The 24,378-nt window shown below is 40.0% G+C and overlaps 1 protein-coding gene across 3 annotated transcripts; it reads left to right on the top strand.

The window, feature by feature from the left end:
* Positions 1 to 737: 737 nt before the first annotated feature.
* LOC127567017 (GTP-binding protein Rheb-like) lies at positions 738 to 24,091 on the top strand. 3 transcript variants are annotated; one of them, XM_052009634.1, is made up of 10 exons: positions 738 to 838; positions 969 to 1,032; positions 3,667 to 3,738; positions 5,977 to 6,044; positions 6,291 to 6,373; positions 8,056 to 8,112; positions 14,873 to 14,935; positions 17,815 to 17,862; positions 19,346 to 19,427; positions 22,106 to 24,091. In XM_052009634.1, the coding sequence occupies exons 2-10, from the start codon at positions 981 to 983 to the stop codon at positions 22,190 to 22,192; spliced, it is 612 nt and encodes a 203-aa protein (XP_051865594.1). In that variant the 5' UTR covers positions 738 to 838; positions 969 to 980; the 3' UTR covers positions 22,193 to 24,091. The 3 variants fall into 3 exon arrangements, with proteins under 3 accessions (XP_051865594.1, XP_051865595.1, XP_051865596.1); XM_052009635.1 differs by lacking the exons at positions 738 to 838; positions 17,815 to 17,862 and having other exon boundaries at positions 850 to 1,032; XM_052009636.1 differs by lacking the exons at positions 738 to 838; positions 14,873 to 14,935 and having other exon boundaries at positions 912 to 1,032; positions 22,106 to 24,042.
* Positions 24,092 to 24,378: the final 287 nt, after the last annotated feature.

Here is a 24,378-nt window from a genome sequence, read left to right as displayed (position 1 = left end):
GGGTCTCAACTCAAAATGTCCACTGTCCATTTCCCAAGTTCTTTTTTTGTGTTCATCCACCTATTCAATTGAAGTGACAGGCACCTTTCAACTCTCACAAAAATCAAAAAGAACTGCAGATGCTGAAAATCTGAAATAAAACCAGCAAGTGCCGGACCTGAACCATTAACTCTGTTTCTCTCTCCACAGATGCTGTCTGACCTGCTGGGTATTTGCAGCATTTTCCGCTTTTACTTCACATTTCCAGCATCTACAGTTTCTTTTTAAATTTTGATTTACTGGAGTATTTCCAACATCCTGTTTTTGCATCAACACTCACAGTATGGCCTTGACAATCTCATCATTCACATCCACATCATCCCACCTCCAAATGTCCAAGAGCAGTGGGTCGATCAATATGTGCCGGACGGCCCCGTTCTCACAACAGTCTTAAGTCTCGGGGTGAACACGCTGAACCGCTCTTGGCTCAATGGGATGCGAAGATGGGGGGGGGGGGGGGTCGAGTTAGAGCCTTCCATATGGTCCATTATCTCCAACGTCACACCTGCCACACCTCCCGGCAGGTGCGCGGTTTCGAAGCGGACGGTTACCAAGGCACCACGCGCTGCCGGCTCGCTCTGATCTGCCCAGGAGGTGGCGCGCAAGAGGGAGGCGGGACTTGATGTTGAGCGACGGACAGGTAGTTCTTACGTCATGCTCCGCCTCAATCACTTTGCCGTAAATGATGTGAAGGGTTTGTTGTGTATGGGGAGAGGGGAAAAAATAATATATTAATAAAAATGACGCCCTCGTGAGCGAATAAGGGTTTCATAGCGCCGTGTAGAAAAAGGGGTCCGCAGTAAGATCATCTCACTTGGTTCGCGCTCTCCCGGTTATAAACACGCGTTTCAAAGCACCGTGGTCACGTGGTTGGTGCAAGCCCGGGTTGTTCAAATTTATTTGAAGATAATAGACTTGTCCTCCGGCAGGCACTTCTGTAGATGGCTCCGTTAAAGTTTCGGAAAATTGCAGTTTTGGGATATAGATCAGTCGGTGAGTGGCTTTACTTTTTTTTTGTGTGTTTGTCTCCCTGGGCAACGCCACACGTTTGAGTCTCCCCTCACTCCCCTTTGCTGGTTTTCCCCCCGACGTTATTCCTGTTCTTTAAAATAATTGACGTGAAATGTTGTAAATCTTCACGTAGGGATGATTATAAGCGCAGTTCTCTGCTCTAATATTCAAACATTTCCCATGTGTTCATTTTCATATCTCGCTCTCTCTCCCTCAAGGGAGGGGAAGAGAAGACGGTGAATTTGTTTTAGTAGGGGAAGAAAATAAATGTCCTTCATTTTGTTTTATTAGGACATGTTAAAACACTTCAAAATCTCCATATGAGAAGTGAAACGTTTTGGGATGTCATGAAAGGGGAATGAAATGTATTACATAAGTGCAGATCATCTTGTTAAATGACTCCCCTTCCTCCATCACCCCCGCCCCACCCCTCTGGCCGTTGCTTCATTGTATATCCAGCCCCAATTAGTAGAGGTTTTTTTTAAAGATAGAATTTAAAGCAAAACTTCCCCTGCCCTTTTTGTTTTGCGGGGTTGGGGGAGAGTGGGAAGCAAATTCCTATCTCGCTGTATTTTTAAAATGATAGTGAGTTGTTTGAAAACATGGCCTTGTTTGTTTGTTTCTCAGCTACAATGTGACCTGATGATAGGTTTAACTGGTACCCTGTTTGTTTGGTAACTGCTGGTTCCCATTGCTTATTTCTTGCCAAAGTAACTTTTAAAGGGATTGTATTAGCAATGAACTAGAAGCTGATATTTAGCCAAATAAAGCTTGTCAACAGAAAGCTGAAGTTTCTCTGGTGATTTGAATGTAAAAGTGTTCTTTTGGGGTTTGTTTTTAAGGGTTTGGTTGGGGAAGAAGAGGTACATGTTTCAAAAAAAATATTGAACTTTTTAAAACTTTAGAACACTAGCAGAAGCCTATTTGCTTTCCTTTTCTGGAAAGCCTTGTATTATCTTATGTAAGAAAAGACTCATAGTTCATGTGTTACATTTGAATAGAATGGTTATTAGTGTACAAGCAACTACGACAGTCACTTTTGTGGAGAGCAAGAGCCCACAGCAATGATATTAGTTTATTACTTTTGGTCAGAATGCTGGGAGAACACCCTGCTCCTCTTCCAAGAATGATCTCAAATTCTTATGTAAGTCAGTGGTGCAGGAAGGCAAAACCTTGATTTAATATCACTTCCTCAGTACTGCACTGGAGTGTTGGTATAGATGATTTGCCTCCCTTCTGGATATGGTGACGAATCCACAACCTTCCCAAAGGTGAGAATGCTACCAACTTAGTTACAGCTGGAACTAAGTTTTTTTACCACAAGTATGCCATTTAAAAAAAAGTCATGGTTTGGTGGTCACATGGGAATTTCTTCGTGTGTTTTTAAAAAAAAAAATTGTTTAAAGTGAGAGAACAAAATTAGAGCCATTGTTTTGTTTAGTGGTTATCAATCTTTTCAGTTGAGGGGTGCTTTCTGTGAATATTGATATGCTCCTGATAACCTATTTGTTAATTTACAAAGACAGATTATCATTTCTTGGATTGGGAGTTCATATTAACCCCAATGTTCTGTGCATTCTAGATATAAAATCCTTTTGGGTAATGCGATAGCTAACATGGTTTTTTAAATCTGATGACCAAGTAAGTTCTGAATTTGTTTCTGTTTCTTGAATACTACACCACTGGTATGATAGTTTGGGTGACAATGAACACAATCCTTCTGTGCAGGGGGTTCTGAATGGTTCTGGGATCTCTTGTATTTGTATTTGAATTTTTTTTTTGTGTGGTGCTTTGTCCTCTAGATATGATGTTCTTCACTGAATCCCATCTACTGATTCTGGGAGGTCACCAGCATTCTGCCCCTATAGTCTTTGGCTATTCTGGCTTGGTCAAGATGAGAAATGCTACGTATAAATAATTAGTTTTGCTCAACTCTCACTTTAAATATAGAGCTAGGTCTCAATCCTTTTCTGTTAGCTCTTAAACACTCCTCGGGTTTCTTGCTTTGCTTTCTGCTGACTTTTGCAAGTTGCCATAATATATAGAATGTAAATATTACTTTTCTGCAACTGGGCTGCAAATTTTTGAGTTCATCCTGTAATTTGGGTAGATTAACAGCAGAAAATGTTGGAAATCCATGGGTCAGATAGCACCTGTTTAGGTAGACGCAAAGTTAATGTTTTGGGTCAATCTTTCGTCAGCACCAGGGAAAAGTCAGAAAACTGGCATGTTTTAAGTTGCAGGAAGAGTGGAGAGATGTTGTGATGGGATAGAAACCAAGAGAGTGATGCAAATAGAGGGTGGTGAAGGCTTATTAATTTCAGATCTGTCTTGAGGAGATGTAAAGAGAAGGGGATGAATGAGGATGTGGGGTGGGGGGGGGGTGGGTGGGGTGAAGTGCTGGAACTGTGAAACACAGAGCAGGGCAGTTGCTAGAAACCCAAAGTGAAACAGAAAATGTTTAAAGTGCTTTAGTGATAATGACTTCAATATTTTAGCAGAAATAATTTTACTTTTTAAGGTAAGTGATGCAAGTACAGTTTGTGCTTGATGGTTGCTGAAAAAGCAATATTAAAAAACTTTGTCATTGTTCTTGCTTTGAATTCACTTTTGTAGGAAAGTCATCACTGGCGGTCCAGTTTGTGGATGGACACTTCGTTGATTGCTATGACCCTACAATTGAGAATAGTGAGTATGGTCTTTGAGATGTAATTATCATCCGTGGTGTCACAACTGAGCAAATTTAGAGTCGATCCTGTGATTGGGAGTGTATCAGCAGATTTCTTTAAACATTCTTCACTCCTTAAGATCCTGATGTGCTGGGCACCTGTTTAATTCATATGGGTTAATAGATAACAGTTGAGGGTTTGTTTTTTTTTCCTCCTCTAAGGGAACTGATAGTCATGGAGTTGTACAGCACAGAAAAAAGGCTCTTTTGGCCCATGCATGTCCATGCTGACCAAGATGTATTTTCAAGCTAATCCCATTTCCCAGCACTTGGCCCATATCCCTCTAAACTCTTGTCATCCATATACCTGTCCATATCCTTAAATATATCTAATGTACCTCCTCAACCACTTCCTCTGGCAGCTGGTTCCATATATCGAACACCTGCTGTGTGCCCCTCAGGTTCTTATTAAACCTTTCACCTCTAACCTTAAAACTATGTCCTCAATTTCCCAACCCTGGAAAAAAGACCACTCACCTAGTTATGCCCCTCATGATTTTGTTTACCTTGAAGAGATCACCCATTGGTCTCCTATGTCCCAAGGAGTAAAGGCCCAGCCTGTCTAACCTCTCCCCATAACTCAGTCCCTTGAGTCGTGGCAACATCCTTATCAATCTTTTTTGCACACTTTCCAGTTTAGTCGCATCCTTCCTATAACAGGGTGACCAAAACTGAACACAGTACTCCAAGTGTGGCCTCACCAATGTCTTATACAGTGGTACCTCTCAGCTTCTATATTCAGTGCCCTGACTGATGAAGGCCAGCATGCCAAAAGCCACCTTCACTGCCATCTACCTGTGACTCTACTTTAAGGGAACTATGCACCTGTACTCCAAGGTCCCTCTGTTCTACAACAGTACCCAAGGCCCTTCCATTCAATGTAAAAGTCCTACCTTGATTTGTCCTTTCAAAATGTAACACTTCATACTTATCTGAATTAAATTCCGTTTGCCATTCCCCAGCCCACATACCCAGCTGATTAAGATCCTGCTACAACTCTTGATGCTCCTCCTCACTCTCTGCAACACCACCTATTTTGGTGTCATCTGCAAACTTGCTAACTATACCTCATGTATTCCTTGTGATCTAGTTATCAACTTTGTGGTCTTTGTGATTGCTGGGATATTTATGGGAATTACTGTGACTTTTTTTCAAAGTACACTTTTTATTATAAACTGAGCAAGAGGGTGCAGAACCAATGAAGTATTTGACCAGACTCGCTGTGTGTATGATTGAAAATAACTTGCCTACAGTGCCTCTCATAAGTGGGATGTCCCAAAGGTGTTCAAAGGCAATGAAGTCCTTCTGAAATTGAGTCACTGTTGTTGGACTTGTTGCTGGCACCCATTTTGTGTACAGCAAATTGATAATGACAAGGTGATTTGTTTTGCATTGTGATCTAAGGAATAAACATTAGCAGCAGTGTAATCGCAAAATTCCTTATTTTAGTTCTGTAGTCTTTCATATTTATATAAGAAGCACATGATCTGTGATTTTAATTTTTCTTCCAAAAGATGACATCTGACAGTGCAGCACTCTTGGTATTGCAATGGACATTCACCCTAGTTTGTGCTTGACTCCTGGAGTAAGACTGCCTTTGATTTAAGTGAGTGCTACCACTGAAGTACAGCTGATCACTTGGGATCATTGCCTACAAAATATGGGTTTCTAATTTACTCTGGTAAACAATTGTGGACATGGCAAAGGATGCCATCTTATATAAGACTGACATCCTGGCTGTCTTTTACAATTTTCAAATTGATCAGATAAATGTGTACTTCTAAGCTGCTTTCACTGTAAGTTGATATCTGCTGGTTTCCCTAGAAACAGAGCTGCTTCTGTTTTTGTTTGCGTGCATTTGATTGATTCTTGAGTCAGCTGAGCTGAAATACTACACATTGTAGGATTATTGAGATTTTTGAATCAATGTAGTTACTTGCTTGTAGGGCCATTGATGGAACAATATGTAGCTTAAATACTGGACCTTGTCTGTAGGAGTGTTTTCTTTTTGGGGGGGGAGGGGGTGGAATATGCAGATGAAGTACACCACCTTGTAGAATTATTGAGACTGAATCAGAGCTGAAATACTGCACCTTGTTTGTTGGATTATTGATTGGATAGTGCAGCTATCACCTGCAGTACTAAACCTACATTGGCAGACATTCTATTCATGTGATTTCTTTAAAATTTTTTTTCAGCATTTAATAAAACCATAAACTTCGATGGACAAGATTTCTACCTGCAGCTGGTGGATACTGCTGGGCAGGTAAGGACTTTTGGGTGTATCATCTTGTAGAAGGGAAGTTTACAGTCTGATGGGTGGCAAATGCAATGTGATTTACTGTGGATGTTGTTTTTAAAAATAAAACAAATTTGCTATCCAGCAAAAACTGACTTGTCAATTTGTTTTAGTATCTGATTTTTGTGCTGCTGAATATGATATTAACCACACTTTTCTACTTCTCATAACTTGTATTTCACTTTCTTGCATTTTTTTCTGTTCCACTTTTAGGACGAGTATTCAATTTTCAGTCTTTCCCACACAGTGAACATTCATGGATATATTTTGGTTTACTCTGTAACATCAATGAAGAGGTGAGTAATCAATGTTAACTGATTCAGAACTAGATATGAGTAACTTTAATATCAAATGTGACCAGCAGCAACTATAAGCTGAAATTGCATAAAGGTTGATCTTTATGGTGGGATCCTTGGGAGTATTGATGTACAGCGGGATCTTCGGGTGCAAATCCACAACTCCCTGAAAGTGGCAACACGAGCAGCTAGTGGTAAGGAAGAGTATCTCTCTTCCAAGGTTGAAATGTGTAATAGAGGGCATACATTTAAGGTGAGAGGTGTTAAGCTCAAAGGAGATATGCGGGCAAGTTTTTTTTTACATAGAGAATGGTGGGTTCTTGGAATGCGCTGCCAGGGGTGGTAGTGGAGGCAAATACAATTTAAGAGGCTCTTAGATAGGCGCATGAATATGCAGAGAATGTAGGGATATGGACGTGTAGGCAGAAGGGATTAGTTTAGTAGGCTTTTGATTAATTTAATTAGCTCAGCGCAACATCATGGGCTGAAGGGCCTGTTCCTGTGCTGTAATGTTCCATGTGCAGCATACCTCCCTTCATTGGTCAGTCAGGGTGTTGAGTATAAAACTCAGTCATGTTGCAGTTGTATGAATCTTCAACTAGGCCACATTGTGTGCAGTTCTGATTGCCACATAAAAGGGTGTGGCGGCTTTGGAGAGGGTGTAGAAGAGGTTCACCAGGATGTTGCCTGGATTAGAAAGTATTGGCTATAAGGAGAGAGTGGACAAAGTTGGATTGTTTTCTCTGGAGTGTTGGAGGCAGAGGGGTGACCAGATAAAAATCTATAAAAGTTATGAGAGGTAGAGATAGGGTAGATAGTCGTCAGGATGGAAATGTCAAATACTAGAGGGCATAGCTTTTAGGTGAGAAGGGGAAAGTTTAAAGCGCATTTATGAGGCAAGTTTCTTTTTAAGAGTGGTAGGTACCTGGAATATGCTGTGATAGAAGTGAATACAATAGCAACATTTAAGAGATATTTAGACCACACATGATCAGGCAGGGAATGGAGGGACATAGACCATGTTCAGGCAGTTGGGATTAGTTTGGATTGGCATTGTAGTTGGCATGACATTGTGGGGGCTGAAGGGCCTGTTTCTTTGCCCTATTATATACATTTCTATGTTTGGTGAGAGCTGAGAGCAAATAATCTTGGGTACATGTATCCAAAAGCAAAGATTTTCTTTTGATTGAGTTCTGATTTTAGTGTGCATGGCTATTTGGGTGCAAGATACTGCTTTTCTAATGTAAGGTTAGCTAGCCTACTTTGGAGCCTTGTCTTTAAAGTAAATGGACATGCGCTTATGACGTTTCATTAATTCAGCTCTCCAATGCATTGGGCTGCTTTCTTTGAAATTGATGGGAGACTTTATGGCTTGGGGTGGAACCACAAGTGGAAGAGTTGAATCACTGCATCTCTTCACCATCACCAAAATGTCTTTCCGTGGTCTGGTCTGCCATTGATAAATTTTGATGCAGGTTGGTAGCCAAACCAATTGTTAACTTGCAGTGGAGGATATTGAATAACAATGCTTTTGTTTTCAGTCAAGAGGGTTGCTTGTCTTCTCTATTGGAGGTGAGAAAGGACAGAAGTTTTTTTTGCACTACCTTGTAGATGAGAGTAACTGTTCCTTTTGACTTTATAATCTTGTATTGTTGATGTCTGCCCTCTTGGTGTTTCTGCAGTTTTGAAATGATTAAGACAATTCGCAGTAAACTCCTGGACATGGTGGGGAAAATCCAGTAAGTATTAGTTAATATTCTTTTGGGGTGGGGGAGAATATTGTTTATTCTCCTCACTGATTTGAATAGTTCTGCTTAATCTTGACACTGCCAAATGTATGTTGCAATGGACACTTGATCTGTTGCTACTAGTGATCGATGCCGATTCCACTCTCTGTGCAATGGATGTGGTTGCAAATTTTGAGTTGTACTCATTTTCCTTTCTTGCAAATGTCTTGCGCCTAGAGGCTTGAGCTCTCCCCTAATAAATCTAATACAAAGATTTAAAGTTTTGTATGTTCTTCACAAGAATATACTAGAATAACACTCAGTAAATGGTGGGGGAGAAAGCTGGGGTTGGGGGGGGGGGGGGCATGGAAACAAAGTTATAGCTACAGTTTACCAAAAATACCATTGTTTGAGCCAAGTTTACCTTAAACTGTAATTTAAAAAAAAGTTGCTGGACACTCTTGGGTCAGGCAGCAGTGGAAGGAGAAGCAGTTAATGTTTCAGGCTGAAAACCCTTCATCAGAACTGGGAAAGACTAAGCAAATTATCTCTAAATTGCAGAGAAGGTAAGGGAGGGATGGATAGGATAAAGGAAATGCCTCTGGGGCAAGGCAGGGTTGCTGAGATGATCACACTGTTTAGAGCCATCTATTTTGACAAATTAATGACAGTAGTTAGAGAGAACAAAAGGGACAAACTGTGACATTGCAGGTCAGAACCTTTGATATCTGAAACTCGTGACGCCCTAGTCCACCCTTCCATCTTCACCAACCACCTTTTTTTTTAAACAGTACTTTGTTGTGCAACTGCATGAGTTGTAACACCTACCTTTTTACCTCATCCCTTTGAAGGCAAGCATGCCGTATGCTACCTTTACCACCTTATCCACTTGTGTTGTCACCTTTCAGGGAGCTATGGTCTTGCACCCCAAGATCTCTGTACATCAAAGCTCCTTGGAGTTCTTCCACTTGCTGTATACTTTCCTCTTGCATTTGACCTCCCAAAATGCATCCCCTCGCACTTGTCCAGATTAAACTTTATTTGCCATTTCTCCACCCAAATTTCCAACTGATCAATATCCTGCCGAATCCTTTGACAACCTTCCTTGCTCTCCACAACTTCCCTCTTTTTATTTACAAACTTGCTGATCAGACCACCTACATTTTCATCCAAATTGGTAATGTATATGCTACAAACAACAAAGGTCGCACACTGATTCTGGCAGAATGCTACTAGTCACAGATCTCCAGTCAAAAAAAAATGCCCTTCTATCACTGCCCTCAATCTTCTATGACCAAGCCAATTTTAGATCCAATTTATCAACTTGCTGTGAATTAAGGTTTCAATTTTTCCCCACTTCCATGGGGAAAAGAGTTGATAAGGTTCTGGCCAAGTTGGAGGATTTCCTAATTTTTTTTATTTTAAAATTAGGAACTTAATGTGAAGATAGTGAGTTACGGTTTTGGGTAGTTGACCATGTGTGGTTACTACCTGACTTGAGTATTTGCAGGTTTTTCTGTTTACTTTTTAAGATTTCCAACAACTGCAACATCTTAATTGTTGGTCATAAAGTTGATCTTATTTCAATAATCACCAACGTGAGGAAACTGGTAACAGTAGCTTGTATTTGAAAAACAGTGCTACTTTGTGCAGTTTAAGATCTTTTGCATAAGATTTTCTTTATTAGTCACATGTACATTGAAACACAGTGAAATACATCTTTTTGCGTAGTGATTTGGGGGGTAGCCCGCAAGTGTCGCCATGCTTCTGGTGCCAACATAGCATGCCTGCAACTTCCTAACCTGTATGTCTTTTGGAATGTGGGAGGAAACCGGAGCACCTGGAGGAAACCCACACAGACACTGGGAGAATGTACAAACTCCTTACAGACAGCGGCCAGATTTGAACCCGGGTCGCTGGCGCTGTAATAGTGTCACGCTAACCGCTACACTACAGTGCCTGCCTACTATGCTACTGTAAGATCTTCATATTGACTGCATAAACCCAATTGTAAGAGGTTGTGTGATTTTAAGCAGCTGGTATTTGCAGTCCTCTGTGTACTTCTGAAACTCCGCACCCCCACCCCCCTCCCCCCATGGCTACCATTGTGTATCTCCTTTTTTTTATCCCACTATAGATCATCCAGTTGTAACGGTCAAAATCACATCATGGGGACAGGATAAGAACAACTAGAATATAGTAACATAGTGCTTCATTTCAAGAAGTTTCACTCAAGGAAATGAGTAGGGGTTGTCTTCAAGAGACAACAGAAGGTATGACTGAAGAGGTGTAGTTAGTGAAGGATTTTTTAAGGAGGAGATAGAGGGTTGAGTTATTGGGCTTATCCAAAGGTACAGCAGGAAGGAGACCAAGATGTTCTGTTTAAAATTTGGATGCAAGTCTACTTGCATTTTTCTGGTTCAAGACCTTCAGTGGTACACAGCATACACAATAGTTGCCTGAGATTGGGCTCTTTTAGTTCTGTGTGTAAATTTCATAGTAATATGCTGGAACTGCAGCCTAACGGCATAAACATTTGAATTCTCCCAATTTAAGTAATTCCCACAACCTTTCTTCACCCCCCCCCCATGCTTCTCGTCTTCCCTTTCCTAGCCTGTCTCTTTTTCTACCCTTTTCCTTTTTTTCTCTCCATAGCTTTAACCCACCCCCCAGTGGATTTGCTGTCCCCTCCTCCCCTGCACCTTCCTATCACTGTCTCTTACCTGTATCTACCTATCACCACCTTGTGCCCACCCCACCTTCCCCTCTTTTGTCCACCTATCACTGCTCTGCTTTTTTCCCCTCCTATACATTGGGCTTCCCCTTTTCCTATCTTCAGTCCTGAAGAAGGATCCTGACGTGAAACGTTGACCACCTGCTTTTCTCCATGGATGCTGCCTGGCCTGCTGAGTTCCTCCAGCATCGTGTTTTTCATCTAGATTCCAGCATCTGCAGTCCTTTGTTTCTCTAATATGCTGGAACAATTAGTATACCAGAACTTCAATCAAAATTATTTTCTTGGTATGAAACGTTTGTGTGTGTGTGTGTGTTGTAAAGTTTTTCAACAAATTGTATCTGCAAACTGAACAAATTGTTAAAACAGATTTGAAGCTATCTTAATTGGATACTGATTTTCCTATTTTGGGGATGTGTACTTGACCAAACTCCTTTTGACCTTAGAGAATCAGTTACTACAGTCTGTGACACCTCGTAGTTATCCAAGAGAAACATTTTTGTATGACAAAGGCCTTCTATGCAAATGGTGTACAGATGTAAATTTTGTTGTACTGGTATTTCCTTTCCCACCATTAAGTGTTACAGGAGCTAATTGGAACTGTAACCTTTTCAAACAAATCACAACAATTGCATACCCTTTTTGCCCCCACCTCCATGAAGAAAATGCCAATCACTAAATTCGCTCTGATCTAGTAGCTAGGTGTTATAAAGATGTTGCATTCACTCTGAAGGTGGATGCATGCATAGAATAGGAATGTCAACTGAAACAGATGACCTCTAGTATTGGCTGTTACTGCCCTGGGGGAAAAGATGCTGGCTATCCACCCTGTCTATGCCTCTCATAATCTTGTATATATCTATCAAGTCTCCTCTTGTCCTGTGTCTCTCCAGAGACCAGAACTAAACACCATATTCCAGATGTGGTCTAACCAGGGTTTTATGGAGCTGCAACAAATTGAACTCAATCCCCCGGCTAATGAAGGCCAACGCACCATATGCCTTTCTAACCACCCTTTCAACTTGCTCGGCAACTTTGATGGATCTATGTCCTGGAACCCCAAGATCTCTGTTCCTCCACACTGCTAAGAATCCTGTCATTAACTATGTACTCTGCCTTCAAGTTAGGTCTTCTAAAGTGTATCACTTCACACTTCTTGGGATTGAACTCCATCTGCCACTTTTCTGCCCAACTCTGCATCCTGTCTATATCCTGTTGCAACCTACAACAACCTTCTGCACTATCTACTACACCACCAACCTTGTGTCATCTGCAAATTTACCAACCCACCCTTTCACTTCATCCAAGTCATTTATAAAGGTATTCAGAGTTATTTTGTTTACCAGACCTTTGTATTTGCCAATTAATTAATGGTTACGTAATTGTTTAATTGAGTCAGATACCTCCAGTCTTGGGCAAGCTTGTTTCTGACCCAAGGTATACTTACCCTGTTGCCAAGATTTCCCTTTGGCAACTCCTGGGAAGTATACAGATGACATGAGTAGTAATGAGAATTTCAATCAAGTTGAAGTGGAGGTCAAAGTAAACCATTCATGTTGAATTTGTTTAAATTTAAACAAAAAAGGGATATTTGGTAATGAGGCATAATCTTTCTCTTGAACCTCCTGCTCTTGCCCTCTCCTAGCAAGAATAAGCAATTAAACAAATATTTAAGTTGTCTTCACTGAAAAGACAGCACCTATATTTCCATAATGTTAGGGAAGGAAGAACCTAATGAAGGTAAGGAACTAAAGGTCATTTGGTAAGAAAATGGTGCTAGAGAAATTAATGGCACTCAAACTGATAAATCCCTGTGGCCTTTTAATTTGCATCCAGAGTATGAAAGGAGTTAGTCATGGAAATAGTGGATGTGTTGGTTGTCACTTTCCAGAATTCTATAGATCATGGAATACCTCCCATTGATTGGAGGATGGCAAATCTAACCCTACTACATTTTTAAAAAAAATAAAAGCAGGGAGAAAGAAAATGAGGAAACCTGTGGACCAGTTTACATCAGTAGTAGGGAAAATACTCAAGGCTATTACAAAAGATGAAGTAACAGGACACTTGGAAAATGTCAATGTGGATTGCTAGAAGGAAAGTTTGTTTGACAAACTTTTTTTTGAGGATCTAACTGGTATAGATAAGTAGATATGGTTTACTTGGATTTTGAAGGTTTTCTGAAGTTCCCACAAAGTTAGTGTTATATCAAAATGCATGGCATTGGGGGTAATGGCATGGATTGAAAATTGGTTGGTAGATTTGGTGGGGGGTGGGGAAGAGTAGGAATAAATGGGTGGTAACTAGTGGGATAGGACATGTATTTGTACTTGGGTCTCCTCTGTTAATATCAATGATTTGGATGAGGGAACAATGTAACATTTTGAAGAATTGTGAGGAGGATGCTAAGAGTTCAGACAGCTAGTGGGCAAAAACATGACACATAACAATGTGTGTAAAAGTGAAGTTACCCACCTCAGAAGGGAAAAACAAAGGCAGTATATTATTTGGTGTTGGATTGGAAAGTGCTGATGTAGAAAAGAGATTTTGGTGTCTTTATGCACCAGTCATTTAAAGCTGTAGCAAGTGCCTATGAATACAAGAGCAAGGATGTCTTGCTGCAATTATACAGGGCCTTGGTGTGACCACGCCTGGAGTATTGCATAGAGTTTTGGTCTCCTTGCCTAAGAAAAGATTAACTTGCTATAGTGCAGCAAAGGTTCACCAGATGGATTCTTGGGATGATGGGACTGTTGTGTGAGAAAAGACTAGGTCCAGTAGAATTTAGAAAAATGAGACCTAATTGAAATTGAATAAATTCTGACCGGGCTAGACAGACTGGATGTGTGATTGACCAATAAGTCTGAAAGTTCCAGGTTAAATTCCTAATCTCTGCTGCAGGGGAAAATAATGGTTCACGTTCTTTGTGGTTATCCAGAATGTCCCTACCAGGTTAGATGAGAACAGGAACTGGCTTGATGACTACTTTAGCAGCTGACAAGTTTACCAGACAAGATGGAGGATGGCCCTTGCCCATGGAATGTATGATGTGTTTTTTTTTAAATTTATTATTATATACATACCTTGAGAGATGGGTGGGGAGCCAACTGTTAATAATTTAAATTGTCCCACTCTATGAACTACTTGCATAGATCCTCAGATCTTTTGTACATATGTATTTCAGTTGTGATGTTTAACAGATTGTATTGTAATCATAAAATCTTGCTGCATTTTCGTTCTTGTGCACCCTGTGCTTGCACTTGTACAGGTTATGATGACTTCCATCTGCATTAATAGAGATCAGGAACAATCTGATGCAAATATCAGCTTTAGTAGGCTTTCAAAGTAAGCAGTTCACTTGCATGCATGAATCTTACTCTGATAATTTGGCTCTTTTATTGTGAAATCACACTTTAGTGTAACCATTACAGAAGAGAAATCTGGACTGTAGTGTGGAAACTAGTTTACTCCTTTTATTGTGTGCCTTCAGCTTCAAATGATCATGTGAAATCAAAAACAACATTCTGAGTGTCTTTTTAAATGTTGACTTGAGATTTCTTAGACTCAAAATAAATGATTGAGAGGAGAAAATACAACTGTGACCACTACTGTTCCTGGTAATCATCTTCATTTTGGATCTAAATGCACCTCCAATAGGTTTTCGAGCACTAAAATAGTTATTTTGGTACAAAGACTTTTGATGCATGGTAAATAGCTTAAATGAGGAACTGAGCTTGAGGGAATGGATGCAGAATGTCTGTTCCTTCACACCATCTTATTATAGAGCAGCACATGAAAAATGTATGCAGTCCTTTTTTAAAGGTGGTAATGGAAGTATGCTGTAAATGCAGTTTACTAAAACTGGGGAAGATGCAATCCACGGTTCATCTGTTCGTGTGTTTTCCTACTGTTTGGCAAGAGTAGCGATTTTAGTTACAACTTGAACAAATCTTCTGACATACTTGTAGCACAAGCAACTGCTGGAAGACCCTTCTAATAGTTAGTAATAACTCTCTTCATTATATATTTAACCCTCAGCCGACCATCATCTCCACATTATGCACCACCTTTTGAACCTCCGTGTTTTTGCCAAATGTGCAGGTGAGTAGTGAAGGCATGCATGCAGGTACTTCCTCATGTTCATTGGCCTGTGCCTTCTGTGTATGGAAGTATGTGAGAAGATTTTGATTGGAAAGCATTATAGACTAATGTTCAGTTATCACTCTACTGCAAATCTAATCCTTCACTCCCATTAGATGATTTTGGGGTAGGGATGATGGGTTGGTTAGGTGGTGGTGAAGTGTAACTTTCAGTATGTAGTTAATGGTTTTCCATTGTGATCTAAAGTCAAGGTCTCCACTCTCCAACTTGAGATGTTGGTTGAACTATTTGCTCTGTTCTTTGAGACTATTATTGCTGGTGCAAGGACCCTGACTTGTTAACTCTTTCTCTTTCCACTGATGCTGCCTGACCTTTGAAGTGTTCCCAGCACTTATAGTTTTTGATTTCTTTTTTTCCTTGCTCTTGCTCTCGTGTTAGTGCATTCTGTTGTTTTTTTTTTGGGATGTTTGGTTGGCGTCTTGAACTCCATCAGAGACCTGGAAACTGAAGGTAGAAAAAACATTCTTGGATTTGTCAGTGGCTATTATAAAAGTGCATTTCCAGTATGCATTATAATATACAAAGATAAATGAGACGATAACAACACTCCAGTGACTCCTGGTGTCCTTGGGCTTGCAGGCAGAAGATGCCATCTTTTAAGCATCCTGCATAAGGTGATGATGGTGGTTCTTCTGTTTTATCTTCTGATCTGTGTGCATCTTGCCAGCAGTTTAAAAATACATTAACAATCAGTGCTGAAATAATAACTTAAAACATTTTGTAGTTTTTGTTTTGGACTGAGTTGTTCATAAATTTTAAAAGGGTTACTTTACTGGCATCAAGAGCCTGGGCAATGATGTGGAACCATTACTTAGTTTTAAATATAATTTGGGTATTACAACAGAGAATAGCCTCTAGTATTGTTGAAATGCCTGGCTGCTGCACACTGCAGTCTCTGATTGAAGGTGTGGCAAGAAAAGTGCAAATATCACAATGTTACAAATACACTGAAATGTTCATGTCCTTTTTGAACAAGGTTCTATGTTAGTTGGTACTGTGAGGCTTCTATCCAAATGTGGCAGATGGTTGTAAAGTTATGTTACTGATCCAGTAATCCAGAGGATTGGACTAATGATGTAGGAATGAATTCAAATCCCACCATGGCAGCTGGGAAAATATTAAGTTCGATTCATTGAATAAATCTGGAGTAAAAGGCATCCATCAGTAATGGTGATTGGGGAAAACTACCAGATTGGCATTAAAATGCTATCTCATTCACTTGAGGCCAGGAAGTAAACCTTTTGCTTTTAGCAAGTCGGGCAGCAGTTGTGGGGAGAGAAACAGTTAGTGTTTCAGGTTGAATTGACCTTCAATGTTAACTCCATTTCTCTTTTCTACAGATATTGCATACCTGGTGAGTATTTCCAGCACTTAATGTTTTTAAAAGAAAAATAAATTCCAGCATCTACAGCATTTGATTTGGAACTCTGAGCTTGCATAGTCTGGTTTAAATGTGACTGGACCTATAGCACTATGCTTGATTGTCAACTGCCTGCCAAAATGGCCAAGAGGCCACTCTGCTGGAACACACCACTGCAACCAACTTGCACCATCCTTGGCACAGGATCTAACACAACAGCAATATGCTCTGAGCTCTGTCAACCCATGCAAAGCCATCCTTGAAGCTGTCAATTGAACCAATTGAGCAATGGTGATACCCAGAGTCCTACCAATTTCCAAACCTCCTATTGTGATTTTTGGTATGCCATCCCTGGGGCAGACAAATTGTAAGTAGCAGCCCAGTGGTATACATTAAGGAGAAAGTGGCCCTGGGAGTTTGATTCTGCAGCACACGAAGACTTGTAGTATCAAGACAAGCGCACAAAAGGAAGCCTCTTGTTGCCATCTACCTGCCCTCAGTAGATGAATTGGCACTCCTCAATGCTGAACATCAATGTGGAAGAATCACTCGTGGGTTGAGGACACAGAATGTAACCTAGGTTGGGAACTTCCATGTTCATCATTAAACTTGGATCTATAGTACTGATAGATCTATGAAGTTCTGAAAAGCAACTGCCAGATGGTGAGAGAAAACAGAAAAAATCTACTTGACCCATTTACTTGCTGCATGTGCATTGTCCACAATTGTGTTGTTGAATGACAACTGCACAGCCCTTGGGAAAGCCAAATCCTATCAGTGTTGCCCACCACTGTGCTGTGTGGCCCTACCACTGTACTGAATAGGATAAATTTAAATCTAGACCATTATCTCCAAAATGGATAGTTCTGAAGTGCTGTGGACCATAAACAGTAGCAGAATTGTATTTACCCTTCCCCCACACATCTGTTAATTATAACCCAATGTGTCCCTTATCCAGAAGAACATGCCATAAGTAGAATAAGGCCTGTCTTTACCAATTCAAATCCTTGTGATACAAAAAAAAATGGCAGAGCATGCTTGATTCAGCAAAGGTCATGCATTCTGACCACTTTCTAACTGTAATATGAACTTGTGCACAAAAACTAGTCATGCCTCTAGCCAAGTACAGATCAAACCTGACAGCAACTTTCAACATTGTAGGCCCAGGTATGTCTTGTCCACATAACCAATACAGCTAAGTGCTGCCTCTTGAATCATAATGATTCGGGAGTTGTTCAGTGAAATAATGGCACTTGTTGGCACCCTGCTCACTGGTAGTGCTTTATTGGTTCCTTCAGGACCAATGGACTCCAAGCCCTAATTTAAAGCCATGGTCCAAATGTGAACAAGAGCCAAAATGCCTGAGGTGAGGTGACTGTTTTGGGACTTGACAGTTGAAAGTGATGTTTTTTTTTACTTCCTTTTCCCACCACCCCCCCCCCCCCCCCAAATCCTTTAGAATACCAACAGTGCTGGTTGCAAATAAGAGAGATCTTTCTAAACAAAGGTAGGTAGTTTTCTTTTAATAGCAAGGTTTAATGTATAAAGCAGGGCTATATCAAAGGGTGTTGTTTTTTTAACTAATTACTTGGTCATAGGTGAGGGTAAAGAAATAACAAAGCAGCAAGGAAGATAATTAGTTCCTACCCTGTCCAGATGTGATTTCTATTTGGGATGTTTTTAGTCTAGCAACAAAAACCATCTTTTCTGGATCTGGCTCAAATGAATTGAGAGTAATATGTGAAGAAATATCTAGGGAAATAGAACATTGGGAAACACCTTTTCCTCATTCTGGGATCTTCATGGGGAACAAAAAAAATCTACTTGAGTAGAGGAAGAAAATTAAATTGGAAAGGCTTGTGTTGGTATGAAAGCCTAGTATGGAATTGTGATTTTTGTAAGCATGAAGAGCCAAGGGCTACCATTATAGTGTCTCCTACATTAAGGAATTACTTTGGATCAGCCACACGTGGCTATGAGCAGATCAAAAATGGTGTGTTCTGTGGTGAACAGCTTGCATCTTAACTTGCCAGAGCATTTTCACCAGTGATAATGGGTGTGTGAAGTACTCTCCATTTTTCCTAGATGAGTGCAACTTGTACAGTCCTTGCAACTTGGCCACCACCCAGGGTGAAGTAGTTAGCTTGACTGTCTGTAGGGTCATCCAGAGCGTGGGAACAGGCATCAAACACCCATTTATGCCAATTCTGCTTTTAATGCTTTCCTTCCCTCCTTTCCCTTTTTCTCTCCTTCCCCTTCCCACCACCACATCCACCCCCCCCCCCCACCACAAAATTCTTCATCTACACACCAAGGGCAATTCATGGTGGTCAAATAACCTACCAATCAACATGTCTTTGGGGTGTGGGAGGAAAATGGAGCACCTGGAAGAAACCCACACTGTCACAGGGAAAACATGCAAACTCCACACAGACAACAACATCCAAGGTCAGGATTGAACCTGGGTCACTGGGGCTGTGAGGTAGCATTTTTACTACCTATGCCACTGTGCTGCCCCTTTTATTAAATCCAAATACACTGTCTATTGGTTCACGTTCCCATCCCCATTCAATGTTTGCAAAGTTTCTATGATGCCATCTCCCAAACCTGTAATGTCCATCATTGAAGAATGAGGGCAGCAAGTACACCAGCAGTTTCCAAGCTGTACACAGTCCTGAATTGAACATGTAATTCTTCCTGCATTGACGAAAGATCAAAATCCTGGAACACTCTACCTTGCAGCACTTTTTTAAAACACGCAATAAATTACCTCCACAGCATTGAATATAGTGGTTGAGGAAGAGAACTTGCCCACCACTGGCTTAAGTGTTTGATATTAATTGTTGTCCTTGCCTATAACATCCAGAGAATAAGAATTAGTAGACCTTTACCAATTTCTTTTTTTATTGTAGAACATCCAGGAATGATAAATGTTTGTAAAATCATGCCTTCAATTGTGTCATTTTGACATTTTTGCTCTGTTTCCACAGAGTTGTACAAACTGAAGAAGGGAAGAAACTTGCAGATTCTTGGGGGGCTGCATTCTTGGAATCCTCAGCAAAACAGAATGATGTAAGTGATTGGGAAGAAGTTAATTGCCTGAATATTTGTCTCTTAAAGGAGGCAATACAATACTTAATCAGTGAGGGTGTTTAAACCTTGTGCTGGTACTCAGAAATCTGGATTCCAGACTAATGTTCATGAGATTGAGATTGTTCTTCCCATATGTCATAGAAAATTTAAATCAAAACTTTCTGGAAGAGGAGGAGGCCATTTACCCCATTGTCCCTGCCAGTAGGGAGAAAAAAAACACCCAACCTAATCCCATCTTTTCGGGACTTGATCCCTAGCCCTGTAGCTTGTTGCTCTTTAAGTACTTCTCAACTGCAGTGAAGGTTTCTGTCTGTACCACCCTTTCAAGCAATGAGTTCCAGACCCCTGCCAAGCTCTTGGATTTGGTGGGAGGAGGGAGGAAAGAGCAAATCTTTGTTCATCATCCTTCCTTAATCCTTCTGTCAATTACTTTTAAAGCTATTTCTCCTCTTTTCTCCTTTCACCACCTCCCCCACCCCTCTCACCTGCTGGCCAACCTTGGCTTTTTGACTCCTCTGCTAAGGGAAATGGTCTTTCCTATTTACTCTATTTGGGGCCCTCAAATTTTTTTTGTACATCTCAATTAAGTTTTCCTTCAGTATCCTCTTCTAAAAACAAATCCAACCTATCCAATATTTCTTTCCTCATAACTAAAATCTTCCAGTCCTGGCAACATCCTCCCTAAATCTGCACACATTGAAGTGAAATTGCACCTTTCCCACAATGCAGACACAATGTGTAGGAGGCCCAAGATATGGCCTCAAATGTTTTATACACTTCTCGCAAAATGTTCTTGCTCTTGTATTCTGTGCCTTGCTTAAAGGAAAGCATCTAGTATGCCCTTTATTTGACTTTAAGGATCTGTGGATATGCAGTCCAAGGTCCCTCTGTTCCTCCACACCATCCAATATCCTTCCACTTATAATACATGCCTTGCATGCATCTGGATTAAGATCCATTTATCATTTTTCCGTCCATCAAATCAAACCATTTGTATCTCCCTGAAGTTGAAAGCTTTGTTCCTCACTGTCACCCAGATGGCCAATCTTTTGTCTCATCTGCAAACTTTCTCGTCGTCATCTCTGAAGACTAAATAGATGCAACAAAAAATAAGGGACTATGTACTGAGCCATTTTAATCATAAACACCTGTCACCCTTTACCCTTTGGATCCAATTTGTCACTTTTTTTGACCAGCCTGCTTTATGGAATCTGATCCAAGCCTTGCAGAAATTTGTGTAGGTTACGTCAAATGCTCTGCCCTCATCAACCCTCTGATACTTCCAGGAAAAAAAATCAATTCAGTTAGTCAGACATGACTATCCTTGATCTGCTTCTAAATGAAGGTTTATACTGTGCCTCAGAATTGAGTTCAATAATTTGCCTGCCACATTTGGCCCATAATTACTTGGTTTATCCTTTCCTTCCTTTTTAAATAATGGTACAACGTTAGTAGTCCTTTGATCTTCTGGCACCATTCCAGTAGCTAGGGATGAGTGGAAAAATGATGGTTAGAGTCTCTGCACTTTCTACAGCCTGGGATATATTTCATCCAGGCCCAGTGATCTAACACCTTTCAAAGATGCCAAACCCTTTTTTAAACTTCCTCCCAGTATTTCTTGCAATATCCCTAACTACAATTTTGACATTGTCCCCTTTTGTAATGGATTCTACTCTTGGGTATCTTTTGTGATTTATAAAACATCTTTTGGACTTTTTTTACCTACTGGTGTTTTTCTTTTATTCCCTCCATTCCCTCTTCCTAATTTCCTTTCTTAATTTTCTCTCTCCATTCTTCTAGGCTTTCCACAAGTTTAAGTGCATAAAGCTCTTGATCTCTGACATGAGCTTTTTTAAATTTGCCTTTTCCTACCCTGTATGGACCTCGTCATCCAGAGAGCACTAGATTTGGCAGCCCTTCTCCTTTCCTCCTTCGGGGAGCATGTTTGCCCAGAACCTCTTGAATGTGTTCCATTACTTGGACTGATCTGCTGTCAAATAGCAGATTCCAGTCCTCCTCTTGCAGCGTCACTTCTCAGCCCAGTAAAATTTACCTTGCTCCAGTTTGGAATTTTTTATTCCTGGTTTATCTCTTTCCTTTTCCATAGCAATGCTAAATCTAACTGAATTATGATCAATACTGAAGTACTTTTTCATATTGACTGTATATTTTGGTTACTGTCCTTTTTGGTCTGAAAAGAATTAACAGAAATGAGCTCTTCAATTTTCCACAACTTAGTTTATTATAAACTCAATGGTGTGAGTGCCCCTTTTTTCTTTTACAACTGTTATAACCTTGGGTTGATCCAATTAATGTATAATGCCATCTCTCGGCTGTGATTGTGCTCTATGCTTGAAATTCAACTGGTATCCTGGGATGGGTGCAAAATTGACTCAAATTGTCCCAGAATCCAACTTAAAACGTTGCCAGTTGTGGGTATAGTTTACTGTCTAAATCGAGTGCAACAGAACAATGGTACTTTTGTCAGGTTATTAAACTGACCCTGACTGTCTTCCCTCAAGTGTAACTGCTATCACGTGTTTATGGGGAGAGGGGAAAATACTTGCCTACCATCCTATGTTGGGCATCTCTGGCATAGCATTTACACATTGAGTAGGAAATATTAAAATTATGTATGTTACTGAATTCTTTTTCAGACCACAGTGCAAATATTCAAAATGATGATCCAAGAAATTGAAAAACCAGCTGGGTATGTCCAGAACAGGAAATGCGATATGATGTAGTGAGCTTTGTGGCCCTGGAACTCTTCTAGTTGCTGAAGAATGAAGGCGGTTACCAGGCCTAACTATTTGGTTACCTGTAGCTGAAGTAACAGCATAAAAGTCTACTACAACTGTTCTGCACTAGTTGGTTTGATTTACTAGATCACTGAGTCGTTACATAAATTTTGTATTGTCATTTCTGATGTGCAAGTCCTCACTCAAACTTTGCGAAATAAGATTCGCTGAAAGGTATTCAGTAATAAGTTGGAAACCTGCCTATTTTACTATGCCACTTCAAATCAGCGGCTTGTTTTATGTTAATGAGCTACCTACTAAAGTACACTTTGGTGCCTAATGGGACTGCCACTATGTCCTAGCTTTTTTTAGTTTGATGTGGATTTTGTTTCCATAGTGGGAATGAATGCAGTCTTAAAAATATATTCCTTATTGTGATGGACTTTTAAATATTTTTGTTTTCTAGGGTCTGTAGCAAACTGAGATTGTATAAAGTTTAGATTGTATTAATGGAGTCCTGAACTGCAGTAATTCTTGTCTAAACAAGAATATTGTTTGTAATGGGCTATTTGAGCTGAATAGCTGGGTTTATGAATACAGAAAGTACACTTTGTAACTCGTTGCCAACTTTGCTGGTTTAAGAGACCCAATTCCTCAATTTACTTTGGTTCGGTATGATGCCAAAGATGCTTTATGGAATGGATCTTTATCTGATTCTTTTAAGAAACAACCAATGCCTCAATCCCTTTCCTATCTTTCCAGCTGAAGTTTTTCTTTTGGTCTTTCTATTGAATTCAGATGTGATGCCAAGAAAATGTTGCTGATAGATAGGAAGCTGTTTTGGGCTGGGTTGTGCAGCAATGTGAATTTGTTTTTTGGTAAGGGACAGCTAATTTATTTTGAGATATAATATTTAGGTCAACTGAGGTGTTTTTGTTTTATTGTTAAGTAACTAAGCTTTTCAGTTATTTATTTGAATGAGCTAATTCAGTAAGCTCAGACATGCTGGATATTCATGCTAAATTCATGACCATGTACTTGTAACTTCTGACAACTTCGATTTATAATTTACCTGCTAACTTCTGAAGCAATCACTTAGGCTTTGATTTAGGCATATTCTGGATTTAATCAAGTTGTGTGTAATCTGTCTGTTATGTAACAACTGAATGTCGTGCTGCAGCCAGGCTTTGCTGTTATCAGAGAGACTTGCTGATTCTAAATTGACTTGTTAAGTGGCCCTTGTGTTAATGCAATATTCTTGTGCAATATTCTTTTGGGATAAGCATACTCCAACAAATTTAAGCCAAAATTGCCTTGTCAAATTTGGTCAGAAACTGCTGCTATTTGGTCAGAACTGGTCTGAACATTTTGTGCTTAACTGGAGTAATTAGCGCCACCTTCAAAAGTGACGTTTGAAGTGCACTTTCAGTCACAGAAATTTGTAGTGAGTGAGTTGAGATTTAATTTTAATGTTTTCTGACCATTTGAAGTATTTGTATTCTGATAAAGTTGGTCTTTTCTATATTATTCCCCCTACACAAACACCCCCCCCCCCCCCCCCCGGGAAATTCAGGTAAAAGTGGGTAAAAATGTTCCTCAGTTGGGGCCATCTGTGTTGAGATCAGTTGACCCACATTGCCATTTGAAACAGTGCCTTGAATTTTGTTTAATCTGATCTTTTTTCTTGTGTAATATAAAGATATAATTGGGTCTTGAAATGTTAAGCTACTAAATGGCCAACAATTATCTGTTATTGTAATCTATAATCTGTAATTATCTTGTCTGAGTAGTGCATTACCCATATCAGCACTGAGTTTTGACAAATTAAGGGATTTTTTTTTGTGCAAGGTATTATGTGGAGCTGATTTGTAGGACTTCTGTTTATTAAAACACTATAATCACTTGACTTTGATCTCAAGTTTTCTTGATCATTATGAACAAAACAATGAACTTATAGAAAACTTCTTTAGATCAAAATGCTTCATCAACTAAATTGTTATACTAGCCATTTCATTGAGAGAAATAGCACAGAAATGGGCCCTTCAGCCCACTGTCCATGCCAACTATAAACCACTCATTTACACTTATCCTACATTAATCCCTCTTTCTCCTCACATTCTCATGATCTCTCCCAGATTCTACCACTCATTGACATACTAGAAGCAATTTAGTGGCCAATTAACCCACCAGCC

This window comes from Pristis pectinata, chromosome X (genome assembly GCF_009764475.1).
Source record: "Pristis pectinata isolate sPriPec2 chromosome X, sPriPec2.1.pri, whole genome shotgun sequence".
In the NCBI taxonomy this organism is placed as follows: domain Eukaryota; kingdom Metazoa; phylum Chordata; class Chondrichthyes; order Rhinopristiformes; family Pristidae; genus Pristis; species Pristis pectinata.
The sequence above is the reverse complement of the archived record's forward strand: the minus strand, read 5'-3'. Positions and strand labels throughout refer to the sequence as shown.

What these genes read in the sequence shown, in the direction of transcription:
- LOC127567017 (XM_052009634.1), top strand. Translation starts at nt 981, where the DNA reads ATGGCTCCGTTAAAGTTTCGGAAAATTGCAGTTTTGGGATATAGATCA. An exon ending in GACATGGTGGGGAAAATCCA is followed by an intron (nt 8,113 to 14,872) that starts GTAAGTATTAGT and finishes TTTAACCCTCAG; the next exon opens with CCGACCATCATCTCCACATT. An exon ending in AGAGATCTTTCTAAACAAAG is followed by an intron (nt 17,863 to 19,345) that starts GTAGGTAGTTTT and finishes CTGTTTCCACAG; the next exon opens with AGTTGTACAAACTGAAGAAG.